Here is a 13783-nt window from a genome sequence, read left to right on the forward strand (position 1 = left end):
TGAGAAAGCTGAGTGTGCAAATGTATGGACTAAAGGGATGGAAAGTGTTGGAAACAAAAAGGACTTCAGGCTTCTAACTTCCTTCAGACAGGAAGAGGTTCAAGAGTTCTGTGCTCTCAGAGGGCATGCTTCCCAATGCCCTCTCCAGAAGCTAATCCAAAGGGAGGGATTCCCTTTGGTGGGAGCCAGAGCTGCGGAGCGCAATGGATTGGGAGCCATTCAAGGAATCTTCCACCAGGCCGGATGCCAAGCATACTTGCTCAGCAGGGTTTCAGATACTGTGGACCAATGATGGAGGCGGGAGTGGCAATCCCAGCAAATCTAGCTCTGCGCCACCCTGCGCATGCGCACGGTGGGCTGGGTACGTCCTTCTGGTTCCTAAGTCTCTGGGTCCAGACAAGCCACATTCACATGTGTAGATCACAAGATCCTTGATTTTGAGCCTGATGATGGAGTGGACAGATTTTGGGGGTCTCGGGTCAGTATACTCTCCATGTGGGAGGGACACACATCGCAGGCTTTATGAGGGCAGACTATGGTGGATTATATTTGTTGAGAAATAATTACTCTCTCCTTCTCCCTTCCACAGAATGAAAGTACTTTCCGATGTCACTGATGGCGGCTTTCGCCAGAAGAATGAGGTGTGCCATGATGTACTGGTTCTGAGCAGAGGCCTCAAGAGGACCCTGGTTTTTGGGCTTATTCTCTTGTGCTTCTGCTGATACCACAAGAAGGCAATGGCCAGGCCAGCATCCTGGCCGGAAGAGAAGAAGAGAGTCATGTGGGGTTGATATAAGCTGCTCCTGCCAAGTTCACCAGATTAGCTTCCCCCACAGATGCCCAGCCCAGCCCAGCCCACCCTGGATCAGCCAACCCTCAGTTGGCCCAGATTCATAGGTCCAGTAGGTATTTATCATGCTGAAGCTTCGTGGGTATTGGTATGCAGCATGATTGTGGCCATAGTTAGCTGATGGGGCCATGGGACTCCGTTGGATGGTCAGGAGGGGCTTCTTAATGTTGTGACTCATCAAGTATCAAGCAGTACTGGACCATTTTTGACCTCCCTCTGCCCCCAAAGCAGGGCAAAGCTGCTTCTAGAGACTTACCATGTGGTGAAGCAGAAGAGGAACAAGGCCTAAAGATAAGCTTTGAAGGAGGCAGAGATGGGGCCTGGCCCAGCATGCTCCATTCCTCCTCCCCAGGGTTCAATCAGCTAAAGGGAGTCTTCCCCGTGGAGGAGTGAGGTCTGGGAGTGACTCTGGCTGTAGTCTTTTCAGCAGGAAACTATGGCCAGGCATACAGAGAAGACTTTGGGGTGCCCTGAGGAAAGGAAACCTACTAAATTCTGTTTTCCTTGGGGATTTCCTACCTTCCTGAGTCCACTTAGTCACATGCCAAGGAACTAGACTCTTTGAGCCCGGTGCCAAGGCTTGTCTCGTGGAGAGGAGGGAGTTCAGGGGCTCAAAGTGACCGGCCCTACGGAAGGTGACTTCTACCCCCTCCAACCCAGTCTTGGGCCTTCCACTCTGTTCTGTCCCAGAAACCATCCTAGTCACCATATACTACCCACTGGCCCCCTGAGGTTCCTGTAGTGGCCCAATCATTGCTAACGGTTGACCCAGCTGGCTTGAGAGATCTGGGCCCTCCCTGTGTACCTGCCAGGGCCACCTCCTAGGGCTCAGAGTGCCAGCTCGTGGCCGCTCCCGGGGGGCCCCTGTGTTCGAGGCTGGCTGCTGGGTATCGTGGGGCTCCACCTGCCTGCCCTTTCTCCTTTCGCCAGCACCAGAGCACAGGGGCTTATCATCTTCCCTGCCCCCAACCCTGACTCAAAAGTGCTCACCAAAATACCCATTAGAGAAGGAATCCTGACCTGAGGATTGCCCGGGAAGCTACCGGGATCTGGTACACATGGCTTTCGGCAAACCAACTTAGATTTTCACATCAGCTCACTGGAAGAACAGCCCAATATGCACTGTAAATCGTCAAACCCTGCCCTCCCCTCACCCCCAGAGACAACAAGCAAGCAGCCAGTAAATGCCTTAGCATTCACCATTTCTTGGCGGAGGCGGGACAGTCAATTCTGACACTGTTGTGAAAAAATACAGCCTAGTTTCTGTTCAAATGCACCAAATTTACTGCCCAGGTTCTCATTAACTACTGTCAAGGAAGAAGCAGACAGACAAAATAAATTATGAAAAAATTACTTTTTTAATGTACAAAAAGACTTATTTACAAGTTGAGCGTGTCATCTCAATTCATAGCATGTAGAAAAAGCTAAATATTTTGGAGATATAAATTTGGCTGGCTGATTCACCTACGGTATTTTCAGGGATGATGCCTTCTGTACAGACTATACACAGGCTGGGAATGGCTAGCGAAATCCTAGCTCAGGGAGCGAACGGTCACCGCCACAGAGCCCAGACCCTTGGAGGCATCCCAGGGCTGTTATCTGGCGTTGGCTTTGTTGCTGGACCCTAACAAAGCATCTGGTGTTCTGAGATGCAGAGGGCCCGGGTAGGGCTTTGGCCTTGTCCTTGGTTGAGGCCAGGCTCATAGCGGTGAGGTTGGATTTGGCAAGGTCGCCACAAATTCTACATGAGGAAGGTGTGGGGTGCATGTGTGTGTGTGTGTGTGTGTGTGTGTGTGCTTGTGCGCACATGGTGGGGAGGAGGCATCAATTCACCCGACAGTACATTCAGGAATGATGTCTTCTGATGCCAGTTCCGAACTGCATTTCCGGGTGGTGCTTGGTCACACGGAACAGGAAAATTCAGTTGATGGTCCCTCAGAGTCCCAAGAATCAACCCCGTCACCCTCCCACCCCCACCAAAGACACCATGCATGTCATTGTACTTTGCAAAATGAACAGGAGGACAGAGAGGAGGGAATCCCAGAGATCCCGGGACTGCATGTTGCGCCTTGGCACAGACGGCTGGGCTGCGGGTGAGTGGACAGCACAGCCTTGGGGGAGCCTGGGCAGAGGCTGCTGTCATGTCCTGGGCGTTTCCAGGGTAAAGTGGGTGGACAGTGCACTGGAGAAACAGGATTGGGTAAACATACGACTTCCTCTTCTTCTGGGAGATCTCCCGGGTGGCCTGAGGCTGGGCCCTTGGTGCTCTTCCCACTTTCTTGAGGCCCCGTGCCAGGCTTTGGCTCACCTGGGTCCATCCCTGACCCCCAGCAGCTCCAGCAGCCCCGAGGTATTTAGAAGTAAGCGTTCTTTCCAGGAAGGGCTACATTCGACATGCACGAACATTGTAAACACGGTCTGGAGAGGCCAGGGCAGCTCTGGGCTTGCCCCCCGAGTACTACAATTTTCCTTTCCCTTTTCTGGCGACACTTCCATACTTTACTCATTCACATACACTTGGCCAGTCTGCCAGCTGCAGGCTCGGCTTTGTGGGGGTCGACATGCCGGCTCTACCAAAACCTGGAATCGGGATGTGCTTCCAAATCATCCAGGCAAAAATCTTTTTGCTTCCTCTGTGGCACGAGGATGTCAGAGGCTTCGAGAAGAAAGCTTCCTAGGAGAATTCTGGTGGGCCAGGGATTCTTTTACCTTGGAAGTATGGGAAGGAGAAGCTTATCCTCCTGGATTAGAATATCCAGTATGGCTTTCAGATTCGAACCCAAATGTGGGGTTCCCTCTACCCTCTTTCCTTGTGTACTTGGAAAGCCTTTGGCCAGTGGAATCCCTCATTAGCCAAATGACAGAGGTGAAGAAGCCAGAACAATTTGGTCCTAGAAACACCAAAAACTGGGAAGCACTGTGCAAAAGAGTCTTTCGTTCCTACCTTGCCTTTCCCAGCGTTCCAAAAAATAACTCAAAAGAAGACCAGACAGGATGCACACAAACCTGCCCTTAAAGCATCTGTGGTCTGAACCAGCCATTAGCAAAATGCCCTCAGACCTTTAAATCCTTTTTTTGGAAAAAGACAACATTGGCAAAAACCCCCACGCTCTGGGAAATGAGGGCTCCTCCGAGTCCACTGGGCGCCAGGGGCCAGGGCCTTAGGTCATCATGTTCAGGAACTTGCTCTCCTCGGCCAGGCTGGTGAGCATGGAGCTCATGTCCCCAACGGCCATGTTGCTGATGCCCGTGGGGATGGAGGGCAGAGTCAGGGAGTTCCGGGGGGTGGTGAGGCAGGAGGAGTTCTGGGAGAGGCTGTGGAGGAGGCTGGGACTCAGGGCGCCTGAGAGCAAGCTCGAGTGATCGCCATCGTCCATGATGGCATCGAAATCAATCTGGGGAGCCTCCAGGAGCTGGGAGTCCACCGTGCTGGACACCTGGTTGACCCCCGGCGAGGGCAAGGGCTGGGGCTGGACGCTGTCTGGGCAGGCCTGTGGCTGCGGCGGCTGGGGCCGCATGACCTGGCAGCCCACGTGATTCTCCAGGCCTCCGTTCTGTTCGTACATGTGGATCTGGCCGTAGTAGTAGAGCATGCTGTGGTCCTGGGCCCCACCCGTGTCCTGTGGGGGTGGCTGAGGAGGCCGGGCCCCCACGTTGCCCATCGCTCCCTTGGGCACATCTACCATCTCCTGGTTGGCCGAGACAGCAGCCACGGCATGGCCGGTGGCCCTGGCGTAGGCCAGCTGCAGCCCCGCGCGCACCCCGCGATGGCAGCCGGCAGGGCTGGGCTCAGCAGGTGGCCGGGGTTGCACCAGGCCAAAGCTTGACCCGGACACCCCCACGGTGCCCTGCTGGGGCTCCATGAAACCAGGCTGCTGGGAAGGCAGAAGGCTGGGGCCCTGGCGGTAGCCCTCCTGGCTCATGGGGGTCGCCAGGTGATGGCCCTGCTGCGGGTAGCTCTGGGTGGAGTGAAGCGGTGGCATCCCGGCCAGGGCTGAACCGGTGATTCCGAGTTCCCTGCGGTTGCTGCCCAGCATGGTGGCTTCGGGAGCCACTTCCATTTGCTGGGGGTGCCCCAGGTGGACCGGCTTGGCGGCCACGTTGCTGCAGGATGGAGGGTACTGGTTCAGGGCCCCACCCATGGTACTGGGGCTCAGCTGGGGGTGGTGGCCCTGGCCATAGTTGGCGTGGGGGCCGGAGGTGGCGGTCATACTGGGACCCTGACCACCTGTCCCTGGCTGCCGCAGCTGCTGCATGTAATTTATCCTCTGCATGGAGGGGCCTCCCGCGCAGGGCGGAAAGTGTGCCTGCGCGTTGTCCAGGGCCCCTGGGCTCAGGTGCAGGCCTTGGGGACTGTAGCCCGGGTACTGGCCGAAGGCCGGCTTCTGCTGCACCACGGCCAGGTTGCCCTGTGGGAAGGCGGAAGGCTTCACCTGGCTGGCCAGGGCGTCCACGGTGCCGGAGCTCACCTCGTTCCACTGCACGGGCATGCTGCTCTTGTTGGGGCCCGCGGGGGGCCCGTAGCCCAGCTGGCAGCCGCCGAGCGCGAGCGCGGGGGCCGCGGGTCCCACGCTGGGGTCGGCGGGCCCCAACCTGCGCTGGCCGTGGAGCCCCGGGCTGGGCGGTCTCGGGGGCTCGGAGAAGCAGGAGCTCTCGGGGGCGCAGGCCTGAGCGGGGCCGCCGTCCAAGGCGCCGCCGGCGTGCGCCCTGATGTACTGCACCACGTCGTCGGGCAGCACCAGGTCGTCGTCGGGCAGCCCCAGGCCGACCTCGGGCCCCGCGCCCGCCGCCGCCAAGGCCTCCAGGGCCACGTGCTCGCTGATGCCGGGCGGCCGCGGGGAGAAGGCGCGGCGCGCGGGGCTCACGTCGTGGGCGCTGTGGAAGCGCTGCACCCGCGCGCCCGCCAGCCCGTCGGGCCGCCTCACCGGGTCGCTGGCCCGCCGCGCGCCGCCCGGGGCCTCGTGGGGGAAGGCGGGCGCGGGCCCCGCGTGGCCGTGGGCCGGGCCGTCGCTGCCCCGCCGGGGCCCCAGCGCGCGCGGGCAGGGGCAGGGGCCGGGGCCGGGGCCGGGGCCGGGCGGCGCGGGGCGGGCGCGCAGGCCGGGCAGCGGGGTGGGGGGCGGCCCGCCGGTGGCAGCGGCGTACCTGGCCCGCAGGCTGTACTGCTGCGCGGGGGTGAGGCTGAGCGGCCCCGCGGCCCCGCCGCCCCCGCCGCCCCCTCCGCCGCTGCACTGGCTGGCCTCGCTGGAGCGCCGCGACGCGTCGGTGGAGATGGGGTCGTAGGAGTCGGCCGAGCTGGCGTTGTGCGCGCGCCCGGCGCCCAGGGGCGACGCCTCGCTGGAGCGGCGGCTGGAGAAGTAGGGGGAGATGCCGGAGGAGCGGCGGCTCACGGTGTAGGCCGAGCTGACGGTGCTGGTGGAGCTGTCGCGGCGCTCCTGCAGGTGGCCCAGCACGGTCACCTCGCCCGCGGGCAGCTCGCACAGCCGCGCGGTGGGCAGCAGCCCCGCCGGCCCGCCGCCCGCGCCGCCGCCCAGGTTCTCCAGGACGGAGCCTGCGGGAGAGGAGGGGGGTCAGCGCGGGCGGGGGGTGGGGGGGCGCAGCGGGTGCGCCCAGCGGACAGGCGCGGTGGGGAGCGGGACGCGAGCGGCTCAGGGATGGCCCCGCGGGGCGCAGGAGGCCTGGTTCCAACCTCAGCTGCCCCGAATCCTCTCTCTGTCGGATCCTCAGTTTCTCCGGCTCCAGAAAAATCGTGCCTCTCTATAGGAGGAGGCTATTGAGAGCAGGAGAGGAGGAGCCGGGAGGACCCTGGCCACAGCTTCCCTGCACCTCACCATCTGGACATGGCTGTGCCCAAGCCCGTTCCCCGGGTGCCTACAGGCAGCCCCCCCCTGAGATGCACACCCATGGAAGGGAGGAAGGGCCCCAGGATGGGGGCGGGGAGAAGGACGTGGCCACGCAGGCTCAACGACAGCTGAGGTCACAGGGAGCTCTGGGGCTTGCACGGCCTTACACTTTTGCAGTCATTGGATGGGGGCCACCCTGGGAAGGGGTGACCTCGGGCAAGGCAGCTGTCTGTAACCCAGGCGATTTCTGCAGGAGGCTGAGAGTTGAAGGCCACTTGCCAGCAGTTCCCTCAACAGCTGTGGCAACAAATCCTCCCTTCGAGGGAGACCTGGGTGGTGCATCTCAGCATCCACCACACTGGCTGTCAGTCCCTGGAGGGCAGCGGGGGTGTCTGGTGCCCAGCTCACTGCCTGGCACAGGGTCAGCACTCAGGAAATGCTCCTGAGGACACGCTGCATCTCAAAGCCCGGCCAGCACCTCCTGAGGCTGTCTTCTGCATAAAGTCCTCTCCTTCCCCAGCTGATGTTCTTTCTCCCTCCTCTGCACAGCTCCACCCTGAGCTCTGTCCTTGCTCCCTGGCTCCTTCCCCAGTCCAGTGTGCAGCTCATGCCATGGCCCTCTAGCCAGAGGGCCTGGGATTATACTGCTCTCCCCCCCTTGGGCCCAGAGCAGATGCCTGCTGTAGCTGAAGGAGCAATGGCTTTGGAGCCGCTCAGGCCAGGGCGGAGTCTCAGCTCTGCCATTGATCTGAGTGGCACACTTTCACCTCTCCGAGCCTCACTTTCCTTATCTGTGCAATAGGCTGGTAAGATCTATCCTATAGTCGGCATCCGGTGAGATGGCACCTGGTGCTTGATGGAGGTGAACCTAGTGGGTGCTGGCCCCAGGCCCTCTCCCGCCCCCCCGCCCGCACACCCAGAGCCTCCGCTTACCACTTCCCGGGAGAGGAGGCAGCTTGGTGTTCCGGGTGTGTGGAGCTGGCCCGGCCCAGGAGCAGGAATCCTTGAGCGACTTGAGCTTCTCTTTCTTGAGCTGCTCGAACCGGTGCATGGCGGTCATATGTTTGCGCAGCTGCAGGCCACCAGCAGAGGGAGCGGCCAGGGCTGAGGTATCGGCCCCCGGGGGCGTGTCATCCAGAGCCGTCAGGTCTCCCAGGCTCCCGGGCCCTGTCCCCGGCATCTCCACGCCGCTGTCATTGTTGGGGGCACTGCCCAGGGGCGAGGGCTCACTGCTGCAGGACGACTGGGCCCCGGGGCTGGACTGACACAGCTACAGGGAATGTGGTGAGAAGGCGCAGACTCAGAGGGTGCGAGAATCCACCCGGCCCGGCGCCCATGCCCACACACACACTGTGCCCTTGCACACCCAGGAAGGAGGCTGCCATGCAGAGGTGCTTCCAAGCATCACTGTCTGTTTGTAGAAAGAAGGTGGCCCAGCCACCTCATGTCTCTGAACCTCAGCTTCCCCAACTAGAAGATGGACCTGAACTGCTTCTGGGATGGGGTCAGTGGCTGGATGGAAAGCATCTGGTAGGCAGAGGGCACCCGGGAATGGACAGCCCCACATTACCCTTCCTCCTGCTCTTTGTTTCTCCCAGCCCACGTCTGGGCCAGAGCTCTGCATGCTGAGCTTTCAGTGTGTGGACACTTTGACGCTGTGCCCCACAGAGGCTGCCACAGGTGTGTGACATTGACATCAGTGGTGCAACTGATGGAGACCTCAGAGTTCTCCAACAACAGGGATGTGCCATATGATGGAACAAGGAGCAGTGGAGGCCTGCTGACCTGATGCCTTCTCAACAGGCCTAGGGTAGGTTGTGGGAAAGGGCAAGGAAGACCAGGGAGGATGGACCTGCTGGATGCAAGCCCTTGCCTGAATGGCCACCCCAAACAAGTCCTCCCTCTGAGTCGATGTGGAGGGGGGCAGAGGATTCATGGCACCTGTGTACAATGCAGGCCTCCACAGAACCTGAGCTATCTCCACTGGGACCTGGGATCTGAGCCCGGCTGAGGTTCACTTCAGATATAGCACCTGTGGGCTCATTCCTAGGCCACATGGCCCCAGATTCCAGACTTTTCCCCCAGGAACTTACGGTGCTCCCTTCTGCCAGTGGCATAACCTGCATTTCTTACCATGACATTCAAGACCCTCTGTCAGCTGGCCCTTCCCCGCCTCTGTGGCCTGAACTCACACCTCCATCAGCCCTGCCTTTGTGGAGGCTTGGTCTCCATAGTTGACTCCTATACCTGCCAGCTCGACTCCTGCTGCCAGCCTTTATCCATCCCAGGGGTTCTCCCTGCAGGGCCTGGCATCTATCTATCCAAACCCGCCTTACCAGGCTCCTGAGGGGCCTGGATTAACAGGTCAGTCTGCGCCCAGGCAGCAGCCATGGACACGCACCCCAGCCCGCCCTCATCATGCCAGCCCGCCCACACCCCAACCGGGCTTCTCTGCTCACCTCAGTACCGTCTATCCTTAGGGGAGGTACAGTCGAGAAAAAGAGGCAGAGACAAAGAACAGGTGGTTAGAACAAAAGGAGTGGAGGCCACAGGGGCAAGGACGCAGAGACAGGACAGAGGGGAGGGGACCATCCGTAGCTCGGGTGCTGGTTGCAAAGGCAGACCCCAGGAACCACCCACAGATGGACCACTTGGGGGCAGGCATCCCGGCTGCCTGTGGCCCTGCCCGCCAGAATGGGACCTGGCATGAGACAAGTTTTCTATGAGAGGCCTGAGGCAGTGAAGGGAGGAAAGTCAAGCTGGAGAAAAGAGGATATCATTGTGCACTTAGAGGGGGGGACCCCGGGGGAGAACCCATGGCTGCAGTCGGGTCTCTGGACCTTCATGCTGCTGGACTCCATCTCCTGCGTGGGGGTGGGGGTGGAAGGCATGCACCAGGGCCTCCACTGCCCAGCTCTGCTTACCCCGGAGCTCTCGGTCTTGATGGCTTTGATGTGCAGGCAGTCCTCCACGGCCTGGCTGGTGCTGCTGGCCTCGGCACTCTCCTCAGAGCCCCGGCCGCCGGGCTCGGCACTGGCCTCATTGTCCCCATTCTCCTTGAGCAGGGGCGTTCGGAGGTGCACGTCGTTGCGCTGCTTCTTGGTGACATGGGCATCTGGGCCGTGTACCGTTTTCACATGCTTCCGCAGAGAGCTGGGGTCTGTGTATCGCTTGGTGCAGCCTGGGATCTTGCAGATGTAGGGTTTCTGGGAAGAGAAGCAGGCCTGTGTGATGAGACTCTGAGTGGGAGCACTCCTCGTTCTACTGAAGCCATGCCAGCCCCAGGCCTGCAGGAGCTTGGCCCCACCCATCTGATTTGCCATCTTTTCATGCAGGTAAGCACCTGGCTGAGGAAGCCCTCATCACAGCTGGGGACACAGATCAGAGACTATGCAGGGGTGGGGACAGAGATGGTGCAATTGCAATGCCGCCTGCCCCGGGACCAGGGCACTGGGGTTTTTGTTATCAGTAGGAGTGTATTACTTTGTGATACCCAAGAGACAGCATTAAAACCCTGATCTCTCTGATGAGGAAAAACAGGTTCAGGTTCAGTGACACTGGTTCAGTGTCACTCAGGAATGGGATGAAAACCCAGTTTCTGAACCTCAGTCCTGAGCTCAGACACACACACACATGCACACATATTATGCCCCACATCTACATGTAGACAGACTCCTCCGAACCTCTTACACACATTCACACGCACATGTCCATGCAGATACATGGTCCACACACACACGCACATGGGTGCCATGCATAAACACCCACATGCACACACATCCTACAAACACGCATCCACACAGACCCACATAATACATACATACATCCACATCCATGTACTCGTGCACACACACACACACAGACAAGCACAGCTCTTTCCAAGGCCAGCTCTTGTCTGTAGAGACCCTAAGGAGTTTAGATTCCTTTGGGAATTCCTCTGATTTCTGACAAGCATTGGAGGAAATCCTTTTGGGATCCAAAATGTGTCTAGCTTTTAGAAATGTTCCTTCCTGAGTCTGCCCGAGTAAATGCAGTTGAGTGGCTGCGCCTGGACAGGGAGGCAGGTGCAGCTAGACTTCTCTCCCTGGGCTGTCAGCCCTGCCAGGGGGCTCGGGCTACCTGGGGAGACAAAGGCCGCTCTGTGCCCTATCAGCGGTGGTGGTGGTGGGGTTGACAGCTACAGTGGTCAGACAGCATTAGCAGCTACAGCATGTCACTGCCAGCTGCCCAGGGTGGAGGGGCAGGGCCCTGCCCATGTGTGCTGAGCTCAGATTGCAGGTTGGGGATGGGGCGAGGGTGTCAGACATCTAGCTACCCAATGGCCACTAGATGTCTAGGGGCCCCGTGAGCACGCACTGTGCACACCCTGGCTGGGGTACCTCGTTGGAGTGGGTGCGGTTCTGGTGCTTGGCACGGTCTGAGGCGTTGGAGAAGGCCTTGTTGCAACCCTCGTGCTCACACACGTATGGCTTCTCCCCAGTGTGAGACCGCAGGTGTGTCTTCAGGTTTTCCAGGCGAGAGTAGGCCTTAGAGCAGCCCTCGAACTGGAAAGAGGGGAGTTCAGTCAGTGAGGGTGTCCCAGGTGCAACACAGGAAACCTGACCTCAGGGGCTGGCCCACTGCCTCCATCCTCAGGCCCCTTGCCTGCTGCATTCTGCTGGTACACCCAGGAGCATGTATTTTAAACAATAATGTCCACCTTGCTTCCTAATTATAAAATGATACAGGACCACTCTAGAAAACTTGCAAAAGATGGCAAAGCACAAAAAGAGAAACAAAAACCATTTGCTGGCTAGCTGCCTAACAACAGACACTGCCAACCTCCAAGTAGGTCTCTCTCTGAGAACTTTGTAGTTCATCCCCACATGTTTAAAAACCCAAACTGAGAACGTTATCATGTATTCAGTTACATATTCCATTTGTTAAAATCAACGGCACATGGTGAGCCTCTTCCCATATCATTAAAAATGCTTTGAAAATATGATTTTTAACCGTTTCCAGTGCCACTCCCTGATTAGAATGTTTGTGTGGCTTAAATGTGCAGAGAATAAAATCCAGAGGCACCCGGGTGGCTCAGTCAGGCGTCCAAATCTTGATCTCAGGGTTGTGAGTTCAAGCCCCACATTGGGCTCCATGCTGGACATGGAGCCTACTTAAATAAATAAATAAAATAAAATATCCTCTGAATACTTGAGTGCTCTGGCCACCCTCACCATCACTTTGGGCATGCTGGTCCCCTTTCAGTACCTTGGCCCTACTAAGTTCTTCCTGGCATGGGACCTTTGCACACACTGTCCTCTCTGGCTAGAACCTTAACCTGGCCCTGGCCTGACTCACTCCCTCTCAATCTCTTTGGTCATTTCCTCCAAGGGCATTGCTCTATATTCTTAAACATAAGACTACCCTTTTGCATGATGAGATGAGCACTGGGAGTTATATGCTGGCAAATAGAATTTAAATAAAAAAAAATATATATATAAAAGACTACCCATTTTTCTTCATATTTCCTACCACAATTTATTTATTTATTTATTTTTCCTACCACAATTTATAATTATCTTGGTCATTTTTTTGTTAACTGGTCTTCCCATAAGATACGGGCTCCAAGAAAGTAGGTACCTCCCTAGAGCTTGTTCATTTTTGTGTCCCTAGTATTATTTAGTATCTGATGAAAAAAAAAATTGGCCCTCAAGAAATATTTTTGGAAAAGAAGAAAGGAAAGGGGGAACAAGAGTGGCAGAGAGGCAGAGAGAGAGGGAGGAAGGAAGGATGGATCATTATAGGAGGTTCTGCACGTATTCCCAGGATTCTGCAACAGTATCTAACATTCCTATGAAAATTGCCCTCAGAAAGACACGTAAACCCCAGTAGGAACTGGCATGCTCTTCACATGCTCCCCTTCATTGCTGACCAGTCTGACTGAGTATATTTGGTACACTGATCTGTTTCTACAACTCACAGCTCATACCACAGGGCTATGGTTTGCTACCACTCAGAATGTCACAAAAATAACTTGCTGCAAAGGACCCAGAGAAGCCAAAGTAATCTTGCCAAAGGAGGACAAATTTGGATGACTGACATCTCCTAATTTCAAAATTTACTATAAAACTACAGTAATCAACACTGTGTGTGGTGCTACCATAAGGACAGACATAGAGATCAATGGACTAGAAGTAAGAGTTTAGAAATAAACTCCTATTTCAGGGTCAGATGATTTTTGACAAGGGCATTAAGGCCATTCGATGGGGAGAGAACAGTCTCTTCAACAAATGGAATCAGGGGATCCCTGGGTGGCGCAGCGGTTTAGCGCGCCTGCCTTTGGCCCAGGGCATGATTCTGGAGACCCGGGATCGAATCCCACATCGGGCTACCGGTGCATGGAGCCTGCTTCTCCCTCTGCCTATGTCTCTGCCTCTCTCTCTCTCTGTGTGACTATCATAAATAAATAAAAATAAAAAAAAAAAACAACAAAAAAAACCAAATGGAATCAGGACAACTAGATAGCCACATGTAAAAAGAATGAAGCTGGACCCCTACCTCACACCATATACCAAAATGGACTCAAAATGGACTTAAGACAAATGGTAGAGCTACCCTATAAAACTATGTGTGTGTATGTATATATCTATATATAAACACATATATATGTAAATATGACTACATAGCTTATAAACTATAAAACTCAAAGAAGAAAACATAGGGGTAAATCTTTGTGACCTGGGATTAGGCTATGGTTTCTTAGATATGATACCAAAAGCACAAGTAGTTAAAAAATTGGACCTCGTCAAAATTAAAAACTTTGGTGCCTCAAAGGAAATTATCAAGAAAATGAAAAGAAAACCCACAGAATGCGAGAAAATACTAGCAAGTCATATATCTGATAAGGGTTTAGAACTACTACAACTCAACAGTAAAGGCAAATAACTCAATTTAAAAATGGGCAAAATATTTGAGTCGACATTTCTCCAAAGATGGTATACAAACGATCAATAAGTACATGAAAAGATGCTCAACACCATCAGTCATTAGGGAATCGCTAATCAAAACCAAAAGGAGATGCCACTTCACATTCCCTGAGATGACTGTGATCAAA

The 13783-nt window shown here is 56.1% G+C and overlaps 1 protein-coding gene across 3 annotated transcripts in view; it reads right to left on the reverse strand.

The window, feature by feature from the left end:
* Positions 1–2185: 2185 nt before the first annotated feature.
* The window catches only part of GLI2 (GLI family zinc finger 2), a 255721-nt gene continuing 244123 nt past the window's right edge, over positions 2186–13783 (reverse strand). For 2 of the 3 annotated variants that reach the window (XM_038564917.1, XM_038564919.1), the window contains 4 exons: positions 11070–11234; positions 9615–9896; positions 7624–7960; positions 4012–6398 (listed from right to left, as the gene is read on the reverse strand). In XM_038564917.1, coding sequence (XP_038420845.1) covers positions 4012–6398; positions 7624–7960; positions 9615–9896; positions 11070–11234 — 3171 coding nt within the window. Of the gene's footprint in view, positions 6399–7623; positions 7961–9614; positions 9897–11069; positions 11235–13783 lie in introns of all 3 variants that reach the window. The other variant, XM_038564918.1, reaches the window with a different exon arrangement.

This window comes from Canis lupus, chromosome 19, assembly GCF_011100685.1.
Source record: "Canis lupus familiaris isolate Mischka breed German Shepherd chromosome 19, alternate assembly UU_Cfam_GSD_1.0, whole genome shotgun sequence".
NCBI classification, from domain to species: domain Eukaryota; kingdom Metazoa; phylum Chordata; class Mammalia; order Carnivora; family Canidae; genus Canis; species Canis lupus.